Source organism: Heptranchias perlo, chromosome 17 (genome assembly GCF_035084215.1).
Source record: "Heptranchias perlo isolate sHepPer1 chromosome 17, sHepPer1.hap1, whole genome shotgun sequence".
Classification (NCBI taxonomy): domain Eukaryota; kingdom Metazoa; phylum Chordata; class Chondrichthyes; order Hexanchiformes; family Hexanchidae; genus Heptranchias; species Heptranchias perlo.
The window spans coordinates 49,749,197-49,761,922 of record NC_090341.1 but is presented as its reverse complement, the minus strand read 5'-3'; the positions used below and the strand labels follow the sequence as shown (position 1 = coordinate 49,761,922).

Here is a 12,726-nt window from a genome sequence, read left to right as displayed (position 1 = left end):
CACTCTTCCCTATAGGACTCAGCACAACAAGATTATTAATTAACCCCTTCTCATTGCATGATAGCCTGTTCCCTGGTTGGCTCCTCATCGTACTGGTCTAAAAAACCATCTCTTACACACTCCGGGAATTCATCCTTCACAGTATTATTGCTAATTTGGTTTGGCCAGTCTATATGTAGATTGGTCATCCATGATTACTGTAGTACCCTTGTTACATGCATCTCTAATTTCCTGTTTGATCCCATCCCCTACATTACCACTACTGTTTGGAGGCCTATAGACAACTCCCAGCAGTGTTTTCAGCCCCTTGATGCTTCTTAACTCCACCCAGACTGATTCTACATCTTGATTTTCTGAGGCAATATCCTTTCTCACTATTGCTCTGATTTCATCCTTTACTAACCATGCCACCCCACCTCCTTTTCCTTTTTGCCTATCCTTCCTAAATATTGAATACCCTTGGATATTCAGCTCCCAGCCTTGGTCACCCTGTAGTCATGTCCCTGTAATTGCAATTATATCGTATCCATTTACATCTATTTGCTCTGCTACCTTATTACGAATGCTTCGTGCATTCAGATACAGCCTTTAGATTTGTCTTTAACATTTTTAGCCATCTAACATTTTTTTGTACTATGGCCCTATTTGTCTTATTACCATTTTTTCTTACCAGAACCCAATTTGTTAGTGCAGTCTTTCGTTTGTACGCTCTGTCCCTTCCTAACACAATCTGGTTATCCTTACCCCAATCACTTTCCTGCACTGCTTCCTTGTCTTTTCTCTTTAGCATTCTAGATTTCCTTCACCGGGACCCTTCACCTCTCTTTAGTTTAAAGCCCTATCTACCTCCCTAGTTATTCGATTCGCTAGAACTCTGGTCCCAGCATGGTTCGGGTGTAGTCCGTCCCAACAGAACAGCTCTCTTTCCCCAGTACTGGTGCTAGTGCCCCATGAATCGAAACCCACTTCTCCCACACCAATCTTTGAGCCACTCATTCATCTCCCTGATCCTATTGACCCTATGCCAATTTGCTCATGGCTTAGGTAATAATCCAGAGATTATTACCTTTGTGGTTCTGCTTTTTAATTTAGTCCCTAGCTGCTCAAACACTCAGCAGACCATGACAACTGGATCCTCCCACTCCAAGTTCTTCTCCAGCCCGGAGGAGACGTCCTTAATCCTGGCACCGGGTAGGCAACATAGCCTTTGGGACTCGTGCTCCTGGCAGCAGAGAACAGTGTCTATCCACCTAACTATACTGTCACCTACTACAACCACATTCCTTTTTACTTTCCCCACCTCAACGGCTTCCTGTACCACGGTGTCGTGGTCAGTTTGCTCGTCCTCCCTGCTGGGAGAGCAGTTGGGGCACGACAGTCAGCCTCAGTGCCCCTTAGCTAGGGAGGGGTAAAATTAGCCCAGGTTCCTTCACTATGCCGTAACTCCTGCTGGAACGACAGTAGACTCCAGGCCTAAGCATGGTCTCCAGTAAAGGAAAGGCAGTTGCCTTCACTCGAGCTCCAGTCAGATCCTCCAATCTGAGGGGCTGGGTTCAGAGCCCCTTCCAATGTGGGGCCAGTTACGTGCCCCCCCCCCCCCCCCCCTTTATTCCTGCTTTGTGCCAGGGATCTAAGCAGCCCCTGATGCGAAGGTGAGCAAAATCGGCTTGATCGTCAGTGCGGTATTTTTCAAAATTTGGGATTGTGGTCATCTCTAATGCTGTATCTTTTGTGTAATTTCTAGAGTTTTCGGACTAAACCCTTTGTTTCTTACCAGGTAGAAATGGGGCCTTTCAAACACACGGTGGATGATGGACTTGATATTAGAAAAGCTGCCTTTGAATGCATGTACACCTTGCTGGACAGCTGCCTCGATAGGCTGGACATCTTTGAGTTCCTCAACCATGTGGAAAATGGGTTAAAGGATCATTATGACATCAAGGTATATGGGTTTTGTCTGCAAATGGCGGAGGCGCGCTCCCGCGCAGGCGGATGGCGGAGGCGCGCTCCCGCGCAGGCGGATGGCGGAGGCGCGCTCCCGCGCAGGCGGATGGCGGAGGCGCGCTCCCGCGCAGGCGGATGGCGGAGGCGCGCTCCCGCGCAGGCGGATGGCGGAGGCGCGCTCCCGCGCAGGCGGATGGCGGAGGCGCGCTCCCGCGCAGGCGGATGGCGGAGGCGCGCTCCCGCGCAGGCGGATGGCGGAGGCGCGCTCCCGCGCAGGCGGATGGCGGAGGCGCGCTCCCGCGCAGGCGGATGGCGGAGGCGCGCTCCCGCGCAGGCGGATGGCGGAGGCGCGCTCCCGCGCAGGCGGATGGCGGAGGCGCGCTCCCGCGCAGGCGGATGGCGGAGGCGCGCTCCCGCGCAGGCGGATGGCGGAGGCGCGCTCCCGCGCAGGCGGATGGCGGAGGCGCGCTCCCGCGCAGGCGGATGGCGGAGGCGCGCTCCCGCGCAGGCGGATGGCGGAGGCGCGCTCCCGCGCAGGCGGATGGCGGAGGCGCGCTCCCGCGCAGGCGGATGGCGGAGGCGCGCTCCCGCGCAGGCGGATGGCGGAGGCGCGCTCCCGCGCAGGCGGATGGCGGAGGCGCGCTCCCGCGCAGGCGGATGGCGGAGGCGCGCTCCCGCGCAGGCGGATGGCGGAGGCGCGCTCCCGCGCAGGCGGATGGCGGAGGCGCGCTCCCGCGCAGGCGGATGGCGGAGGCGCGCTCCCGCGCAGGCGGATGGCGGAGGCGCGCTCCCGCGCAGGCGGATGGCGGAGGCGCGCTCCCGCGCAGGCGGATGGCGGAGGCGCGCTCCCGCGCAGGCGGATGGCGGAGGCGCGCTCCCGCGCAGGCGGATGGCGGAGGCGCGCTCCCGCGCAGGCGGATGGCGGAGGCGCGCTCCCGCGCAGGCGGATGGCGGAGGCGCGCTCCCGCGCAGGCGGATGGCGGAGGCGCGCTCCCGCGCAGGCGGATGGCGGAGGCGCGCTCCCGCGCAGGCGGATGGCGGAGGCGCGCTCCCGCGCAGGCGGATGGCGGAGGCGCGCTCCCGCGCAGGCGGATGGCGGAGGCGCGCTCCCGCGCAGGCGGATGGCGGAGGCGCGCTCCCGCGCAGGCGGATGGCGGAGGCGCGCTCCCGCGCAGGCGGATGGCGGAGGCGCGCTCCCGCGCAGGCGGATGGCGGAGGCGCGCTCCCGCGCAGGCGGAGGCGCGCTCCCGCGCAGGCGGATGGCGCGCTCCCGCGCAGGCGGATGGCGCGCTCCCGCGCAGGCGGATGGCGCGCTCCCGCGCAGGCGGATGGCGCGCTCCCGCGCAGGCGGATGGCGCGCTCCCGCGCAGGCGGATGGCGCGCTCCCGCGCAGGCGGATGGCGCGCTCCCGCGCAGGCGGATGGCGCGCTCCCGCGCAGGCGGATGGCGCGCTCCCGCGCAGGCGGATGGCGCGCTCCCGCGCAGGCGGATGGCGCGCTCCCGCGCAGGCGGATGGCGCGCTCCCGCGCAGGCGGATGGCGCGCTCCCGCGCAGGCGGATGGCGCGCTCCCGCGCAGGCGGATGGCGCGCTCCCGCGCAGGCGGATGGCGCGCTCCCGCGCAGGCGGATGGCGCGCTCCCGCGCAGGCGGATGGCGCGCTCCCGCGCAGGCGGATGGCGCGCTCCCGCGCAATGTGCTGACTCCTTGCGGGTGTAGTTTTATGGACCAGTACCTCCCCAGAACCTTGCCAAGTGGTCATTCGTCATGTGAGAACCCTGAGAGAGAGTGTCACCAAGTTAATTTAACCATCACAGGCATTGCTGCCTGATTCCCTTATCGCTCATATCCTCATACACACTTTCCAGAAGGAGTCACTTGTCCGTAATCAGAAGCAGGGACTCTGGCCAATTTATTTTTCATTGTTGCCCCAGCTGAGATCAGCTAACTTAGCACATACCTGTGTCTCAGTACCAGAGTGGGGGTTACATCTAGCAATTGTGGCATTAGGGATGTTAGCCACTCATTGCTTCTGAATTGAAAAAACACATAGTATCAGATACATGAAGATACGTATGACGTCTTCTGGAGAGTTAACTGTTAACTTTCCTCCCTTTGGTAACTTTTTAGTTGAGTTTATCACAAATACAAAAATGTACAAAATGAATTTGAGGCAAGGGTTTTCACAGCTCTTTTCCAACACAGAGTTTGTTGTACGCCCTTTGCCAGCTTTGGCGCTATAGTGTTAATGGACTATGTCCAACCATTGCTCACATCTAGCGAGGTTCCATGGCGGGAGTGAAGCCGCTACATTACAGCTGAGAGTAAATCACGGCTGTAATGTAGAGTGAGTCTAATATAATTGGGGTAGATGGGTAATTTATATCAGAGGAAACAGTGAGAAAGTCCAAACCGTTTACAAGTGACCAGCACCCCAGAGTGAACCAACAGAAACACACCAAACCTTATGTTAGCCTTTACTGACCTTTCTTGACTCAGAAGGCGTAATCGTTGGGAATTCACTCTTAACATACCCTAGTAGTCCTCCTCTTGCAGCGAGACTGAGAATTCAGTGTTAAATTAGGAGCCGTTTTGTGCTGTGAAACTGGGATCACCAGGAACTGAGTTGAAACTGCAAGAAACTCATCTTGAAACCCTTAGTACGTAGGGCAAGAGAAAGGAAATGTTCGTCCCTCTAGTCTGGGCTGGGTTCAAGCCCAGGCACCAGATGTACAAGGATACTTGGCTAAACTGACTTTCAAATGTTGATCTACAAAATGGCTGACTCTGCTAATCCATCTCACACCCATCCCAGTAAATGTGAATTTTACTTTCTAATTCCTTCTAAAAAGTACTTTTCTTGCTGTCTTGCAGATGCTGACTTTTATCATGTTAGCGCGATTGTCGACCGTCAGCCCCAGTGCAGTGCTTCAGAGGTTAGACAGGCTGGTGGAGCCTCTGCGTGCGACATGCACTACCAAGGTGAGTCCTCTGCAGAGGTTATTGAGCAGAATAGTGTTTAAAATAATATCCACTTGGATAATTGGCCAGTAACATGCCTGATGGATTTAGATCTTCATTACCGTCTCTGCCATGAGGTTACAGGGGTGAGAGAAGAGAACTGAAAGGAAGATGAGGTGGAGAGTGTTGATGCAAGTTGTCCATGGTGTGCTGGAAGGAGTGGTCTAGATATACTGAATGTCCTTTCCTCATTCCATATTCCCCCGCCTTACTGTAATGAGCTGGTCAGGCGCTTGTCCAAAGTGATGTTTTGAAAATTCTCATTTGCCCTATCTTGCTCTGGTGCTACATACACTTGCATTACCAATCTCTTACCTGTTAGCTGTGGCTGAATGGTGGCACACTTGCCTGAGTCAGAAGGTTGTGGGTTCAAGTCCCACTCCAGACACTTGAGCACATAATCCAGACTGACATTTCATCGTCGCTGGGTCAAAATCCTGGAACTCCCTTCCTAACAGCACTGTGGGAGAACCTTCACCACACGGACTGCAACGGTTCAAGAAGGCGGCTCATCACCACCTTCTCAAGGGCAACTAGGGATGGGCAATAAATGCCGGCCTCGCCAGTGATACCCAAATCCTAGATGTATTAAAAAATTAAAAAAATTCCCACTTGAGGTTGCCTAACTCATTAAACCTGGGGCATTCCTGGCATGTTTGGCTCAGCATTGTGTCAGGCATTGCATTTACCCATTTAGCTCTTGGAGGGAGCCGACTTTATTTAATCTCCTGAGAGAGGTGAACCACCTTTTGGTAAAACAGTCAAGAGGATGAAACTCCCAGGCCAAAAATACAGCTAATCATTCTGATGTTACAAGCCACGTTACTTAATGGAATCATGGAACCTTATAGCACAGAAGGAGGCCATGCGGCCCATCGCACCTGTGCTGGCTCTCGGAGCTATCTACTTCATCTCATTCCCCTGCCCTTTCGCCAGATCGTTTTAATATTTTCTTTAAATATTTATGTAATTTCCTTTTTAAGAAAGGAGGGCAAATTGCTGTCTGTCGCGCCCAGTTTTTGCGCAATAAATTAGCGGGACCAATTTACAGATACGATCTCGCACCTGATCTTCTCCGAAAGTACGCTGACTGCCAATTGGAAGGCGGCGACTTCTGGTTGTCCAGGGCACCCACCTGAAATGGATATTAGGACCTTGAATTTGCTAATTAGGGTCCTAATGCACTCTGAAATCCGGCATAAACTGGGTGGAGCATTTTCAAGGTCTACAGTTCCCTAACCAGTGGGCCTTAATGAATCACTGAAGGCCGCCGACAAAAAACGAAGGTAACATTTTTTTTATTCACGTTAATCTGCTCTTGCTGGCTCTACAACATTACTGTGGGCTGTTACCGACCTGGGCTTGCTCCCCCACCCCCCCCCCCCCCCCCACCCCAAAGCCTCCCAGGAGCTACGCGCGGGCCAATTCAGCATCTGAATCGGCCGATATTCCCGAGGCCCTGACCAGCAAGCTGCATGAGGTAGGCCGATTGGTGTCTGTAATTCACTGGTTTTGTGCAGGTGGGGCCCAATTTCCGGTGAGTCTTAGGCCGATGTTTTCAGGCACGCGTTCCCTGCGTGAAGCTTATTTCGCACTGGTTTCCGCCACGACTCCAATTTCATGGCTATAGATTCTGCTTCCACCACTGTCTCTGGTAGGGCAATCTATGTCCTAATAATCATCCATGTAAAGAAAATCTCCCAACCTCTCCCTTTGTACATTCAGTGATGATCTTAAATTCATGCCCTCTAGTTACCGACTCACTGACCAGTGGAAATAGTTATTCCTAATTTACCTTACAAAATCTTTCATAATTTTGAACAACTCTTATCAGATCTATCTTTAACCTTCTTTGTTCTAATGAAGAGAGTTCCAGTTTCTCTAGTCTCTCATAACTTGAGCCTCTCATCCCTAGTGTCAGCTTAGTTAATCTCTTCTGCACCCTCTCCATGGTCTTGACATCTTTCCAAAAGTAAGGTGTCCTAAACGGAACACCATGTTCTAACTGGCCTAACATAACCTCTATTTGACTGCTTTCTTTTTGCACATCGCTTTGGTCCAGGAGCACATTGACCTACCTGAGGGGGAAGGGTATAACACTGTTTTGCCTCCTCTTACAGGTAAAGGCCAACTCAGTGAAGCAGGAATTTGAGAAGCAGGATGAACTGAAACGCTCGGCAATGAGGGCGGTAGCAGCTCTACTCACCATCCCAGAGGCCGAGAAGAGCGCACTGATGGCGGAGTTCCAGTCGCAGATCCGGTCCAACCCAGAGATGGCGTCCATTTTTGAAAGCATTCAGAAGGACAACACGTCAGCGACTAGTACAGAAACAATGGACCTCAGCTAAAAAAAAAAGTAAACCAAAAGGATCTGAACAAGATGCCTTGGCTTTATAACTAACTCCTGTGTGAAATATTATTTATACCTTGCCTTTTGGGTTTTATTTTTTGTGTTTTTGCAGCACTTCCTATCGGCGCTGTGGCTGGGATTATGGGCTGGCTGTCTGTGTTGCCTTTGCATGACTTTTGTTTCTGGATGTTTGTGCACACAGTAGTCCAGACAGTTCCCCCCCCCAAGCTACTGTGTTGGAACGCTGGGACTCCCAGGGGTGACTGATGGTTGTACTTGGACTCTTCTTTTCTCCTCCCCCCCCCCCCCCCCCCCCCCTGCCAAATTGGGAAGGAAAAACTGGGCTGTGGGAGGGAAAGAGGATGAAGGGTTCGTAACTGCATTGGTCAAGTGACCTCATGAGGCCTCTTGAGTTGGAGATGTGTCTGTGGACTTACTGGCCTTATCACCCCAACCAAAAAAGAACCTTAAATTTGGCAGTACTTCTCAACTGTCCCATTTGACTTGTATGCCCCAACACTAAATGGCACCGCCGGGAGAAACAGCAGCAGCAGATTTATCTGTTCTGCTGAAAAACTGCGTGCTTGCCCCAAGTCCTGACCTGAATTCCACCATTTCAATGATGGGCCGGTGATGTAATCTTCACAGTACAATCTGGGAGGTTCCCCCCCCACCATTTAAGAATGCCTGGGCTCCCAGGAACAAGAAATGGGGCTCGGAGGAGAGGCAAGGGATGTACAACTTAATGAACAAGACTGTGCAGGGTGGCACTTACCAGACTAGTACAGACCCTTGTGACCTCTGATAATGTCAAGTGTGTTGCCTCAGGCAGCAGTAACCCATGTAAATGCAGCCTGACCATTGCCAATCGGTATGGTGAACCCTTAATAGTTATGTCGGCCTAGCAATCCTGGATGCTTTCAAGCCGCTCATGTGACATGAGCTGTAGTTGTGAGCACCACTGCCTTGCAGTCGGCATCTTTCCTGGGGTATTACAGTGCAAGATCGATTGAACTATCCATTTGGCCCTGCCAAGATTGGGGAATGGCCATGTGAGTAGTAGTTCAGATGTGGGTCCTGGCCCTACATGGCAGAGTGTGGGCACACAGCACCCTACACTGTCCCCAGGCTGTACTGTTGTAAAATACAGATCCACAAACTTCAAATTAACAGTCTTGAGCATTATGATAAGGTGCCTGGTCCAGATGTAATCACACATACTCCTCCAGCCAAGATGACAGGAACAGTGGTGCCAGCCACGATGGTCACCACTGCTCCTCGGGGAGGTATAGTTGAGGAATGGACGAGGCAGGTTTTTCCAATCCCACTAGCAATTCTTACCCCAGCTAGAATGACTTCCTTGCCAAGGTGTATTCATCTTCTGACAAAACCAAAGAAGTGACAACTGAACTGAAGGGATCAGCAGATTGGGACTTGATCCTCTAGATGGTGGCTTGGGAGACATATTGGGTTCTCTAGGCCATAGTGGTGTGGGTACAGTATGTTGCATTTAGTGGTGCTTGCTTGGATTCTGCCCCAGTTCATTCCTGATCATTACGAGGTGTTATTCTCATAAGCCAGGCTTTTCTTCAGCTCTCAACAGCCAAACTCTTCTGACGAGGGACCTTGGACTGCTGACTATCTAACAGTCTGTCCTTATAGCTGTTGTGGGGGGGGGGGGACTGTTCCAGATTCCACCAGTGGAAAAACATGGTTTCAAAGCATTTTCTTCTTACCCTGTGGGATCAGTTCATTAGAAATGAAAATGGTGAATTGCTGATGCAAGCAAATCACCCCACCCCCACCCTACTATAAATCAGACTGAAGTGAACTTGGTGCCAATACAGATCTTAACTGAAGTAAGTGGGTATTCTACTCCCTTGCTCTGTGACATTGCTAATTTAGGCAATGCTCAATGTCATGTGATACAAGACCTCGTTCTACATTCAATCTTTCAAGAAAAAATAAAATCATTGGATTGGATCTATTCACTGCAATGCCTGCTTAACCTGGGCTTCTGAAGTGAAGGAGCCTACTTGGGCTCCCAGTGTCAATTTTCAGGTATTCATCAGTATTGAATTTAAGGAGTTATAAAAATGGGAGAGCTTGGGTGAAGTGATAATCGACCTCTAGATGTCTCCAGCACTCCATTGTAAATATATCACCCATTAGTTACCAAATGTGCTGCTGGCATCTAGTGCCACTATGCTAATACTGTGCCAGCTTTCACATACAGTATTGTGTTGGCAGACTGCTTAGTGTTAGGTATGTTCAATCTTTCAGTTGTGCCCAGTGGAATGCCAGCTGTCCCATCAAGCACTGGGCCAAATGGAGCACTACTAAGCAAGTCTTGTGGTATCTTTCATCTCTAAGCTTAAAAACACAGGATGACTTGAACAGTTTGCAAGCTATAAATGTGATGTTTTTGTACCTGATCAGCTACAAAGTGCACTGAAAGACTGTGCCACTGAAAGCAATATAGGTGACTCGTTTGCAACTTGTCCAGTTTTTTTTAAAATCAAAGATGACTGGCAATATGGAGTGTTATATTAAAAGTTCATAAATATTTTGGAGCGAGTGGTATAAAAATAAAGGTTGAAGCACAGGGTTGTTTGTTTGGGCTGTCACCATGTGTCGTCTGTGCCTTGTTACAGGGGTGTGGAGGGATCACCTTCTCTGTTGTTAGTGAATGCATCTGCTGCATAAGGCTGCAGCCTCCCTGTTTGGCAGAGTGGTTGAACCTGGTATTTAAGAGAAACCAAAGCAGCTCCTCACTTACAGGCTTCCCTGTAACCCTTTCCCAGTGCTGCCTCCCTCATTCAATGGCTGGAGGGAAGAGCTCAGCAGGGTGAGGATTGATCCTGCCATTTTATATGCTACCTCACTGCCTGTCAGTAGGGCAATATTCATTTTTAAGAGTTCCCAATAGACTGCAAGGATGATCGGAGTCCCGGTTGACACCTTCACCATTTTGCCCCTTGTGATTGTTTGGAGGTAGTGTTCATCATAGGAGGGGCATTATAATCATCTCCCCTTCTGTAGGACCACAGCTACCTTGCTTGCTCATTCGGCCAGGAGTTTGGTTTGGGATGTGGATGTTGTCACGTGTATCTGTCTGTAGTCCTGCAGGACATACCGTGCTTTGCTTCAGCGTGTAACAAAGGCATAGTGGTCTTAATGGGTGACTTTAACCTTCACATAGATTGGGAAAAGCAGACTAGCAACTGTCAGAAAGGTAGTGAATTTCTTGTGTGTCTGGGATAGTTTTCTACAGCAGTATGTCCTAGAGGCAACAAGGGAGTAAGCCATACTAGATTTAGTAATGAGTAATGAACCAAATTTAGTTAACAGCTTGACTGTGTGTGAACATCTATCCAATAGCAATCATAACATGATCGAGTTCAATGTAGTGTTTGAAAGGGAAAAAAGTGAATCAGCTGCTAAGATTCTAGACTTGGGCAAGGCCGACTTCAATGGGATGAGACAGAGACTGTCCACAGTAAACTGGGCAAATGTTAATGGGTAAAACGACTGATGATCAGTGGGAAATGTTTAAAGAAACATTTAACATGATACAGAATGGGTTACACCCTTGAGGGGCAAGAACTCTACTTGCCAAAAAAACAGCCATGGACAACTAAAGAGGTAAGGGACAGTATAAGACATAAAGGGCATACAAAAAGGCAGAAAATGGCACAGATCCTGGCAAATGGGAAGATACAAAGATCAACAAAGGGTCACAAAACAGATAGTAAGAGCGACAAAAAGAGAGTATGAAAAGAAACTTACAAGGGATAACAAAACCAATATGAAGAACTTTTATAGTTATTAGGAAAAAGAGGGTGGTCAGGAGCAGTGTTGGCCCCTTAAAAACAAAGTGGGGATATTGTCATTGACAATGGGGAAATGGCAGACATGTTGAATAATTACTTTGCGTCAGTATTTACAGTAGAAAAAAAGGATAGCATGCTGGAAATCCCAAGAAAATTAATACTGAATTGGGGATGGGGACTCAATAAAATTAACATAAGTAAAACAACAGTAATGAAGAAAATAATAGCACAAAAGAGTGACAAATCCCCAGGACCAGATGGTTTCCATCCCAGGGTTTTAAAGGAAGTAGGTGAGCACATTGCAGATGCCCTAACTGTAATCTTTCAAAGTTCTCTAGATTCAGGAACTTGTCCCTCTAGATTGGAAAATTGCACATCACTCTGCTTTTTAAGAAAGGAGAGGGAAACCAGGGAATTATAGACCAGTTAGCCTAACATCTGTTGTGGGGAAAATGCTGGAGTCTATAATTAAGGATAGGGTGACTGAACACTGAGAATTTTCAGTTAATCAGAGAGAGCCAGCCTGGATTTGTGAAAAGTAGGTTGTGCCTGACAAGCCTGTTCACTGCATTTTTTGAAGAGGTGACTAAAGTAAACAGGGGAATGTCAATGGATGTTATTTATATGGACTTCCAGAAGGCATTTGATAAGGTCCCACATAAGAGCTGTTGGCTAAGATAGAAGCCCATGGAATTGAGGGAAAAGTACAGACTTGGTTAGGAAGTTGGCTGAGCGAAAGGCGACAGAGAGTAGGGATAATGGGAAGGTACTCACATTGGCAGGATGTGACTAGTGGCGTCCTGTAGGGATCTGTCTTGGGGCTTCAATTATTCACAATATTTATTAAGTTATGAAATGTTCATACAGTGCCATTTTAAAAAAAAAAGTCCTTTCCCTGATAGCCTAATACATAAAGGTACCAACCAGTGTACCTCTAAACTACACCTTACTGAGGGTCCTAATTCAGTCCCAGGCTGATTGCTACCACAAAGGTGGGGTTAAGGGTATGAGGGAGTTTTTGTGGGAGAGGTCAGGGGGGGTGTGGCACTATATCCCAGCATCTTGAGGGGGAGGAGAGACTCCACTGCGATATCATACAATCATTGAACACAGGAGGAAGAGGAAATATTGACAAGGGTATTAATGTAATTGTGAAAATGTACCCTTTAAATAAGAACGATAAACAAAACGGTGTCTACCTTACACGTGCACAGAGTGTAAAGGGACCACTGTATCACAAGAGGCAGCCAGTCTGTTCATTGCACCTGTGCTGCTGCTACATCTTCAACTGGAGCTATAAATACTGCACTCCTATTTCCATACTCTTTGCCCATACCTACCCCTTTCAGGTATGCAGTGACGAGCACCAATAAATTATTTTAGCTTGTGGTGTACAGTATTTTTCAACAGCTGGTGCAGTTAATTAAGCCAACCAGTAATACTGCACAATCTGTCTCTAATTGTTTACTAAACAGTTTCAGAAATTGAATTGTTCTCAAGTGTCTGAAGCTGTCCTGCTGTCGGTGTTTTGTGTCAGATATAAGCTTAAAAAAAGCTGGCCTGTAGAAAAAAAATTCTTAC

At 49.8% G+C, this 12,726-nt stretch overlaps 1 protein-coding gene across 1 annotated transcript in view; it reads left to right on the top strand.

The window, feature by feature from the left end:
* Positions 1 to 9,939, top strand: part of LOC137334298 (cullin-associated NEDD8-dissociated protein 1-like) — a 59,165-nt gene extending 49,226 nt beyond the window's left edge. The window contains exons 13-15 of the mRNA XM_067998974.1: positions 1,778 to 1,942; positions 4,816 to 4,923; positions 7,083 to 9,939. Of these exons, the coding sequence (XP_067855075.1) occupies positions 1,778 to 1,942; positions 4,816 to 4,923; positions 7,083 to 7,310 (501 nt within the window). The 3' untranslated portion in view covers positions 7,311 to 9,939. The remainder of the gene's footprint in view (positions 1 to 1,777; positions 1,943 to 4,815; positions 4,924 to 7,082) is intronic.
* Positions 9,940 to 12,726: the final 2,787 nt, after the last annotated feature.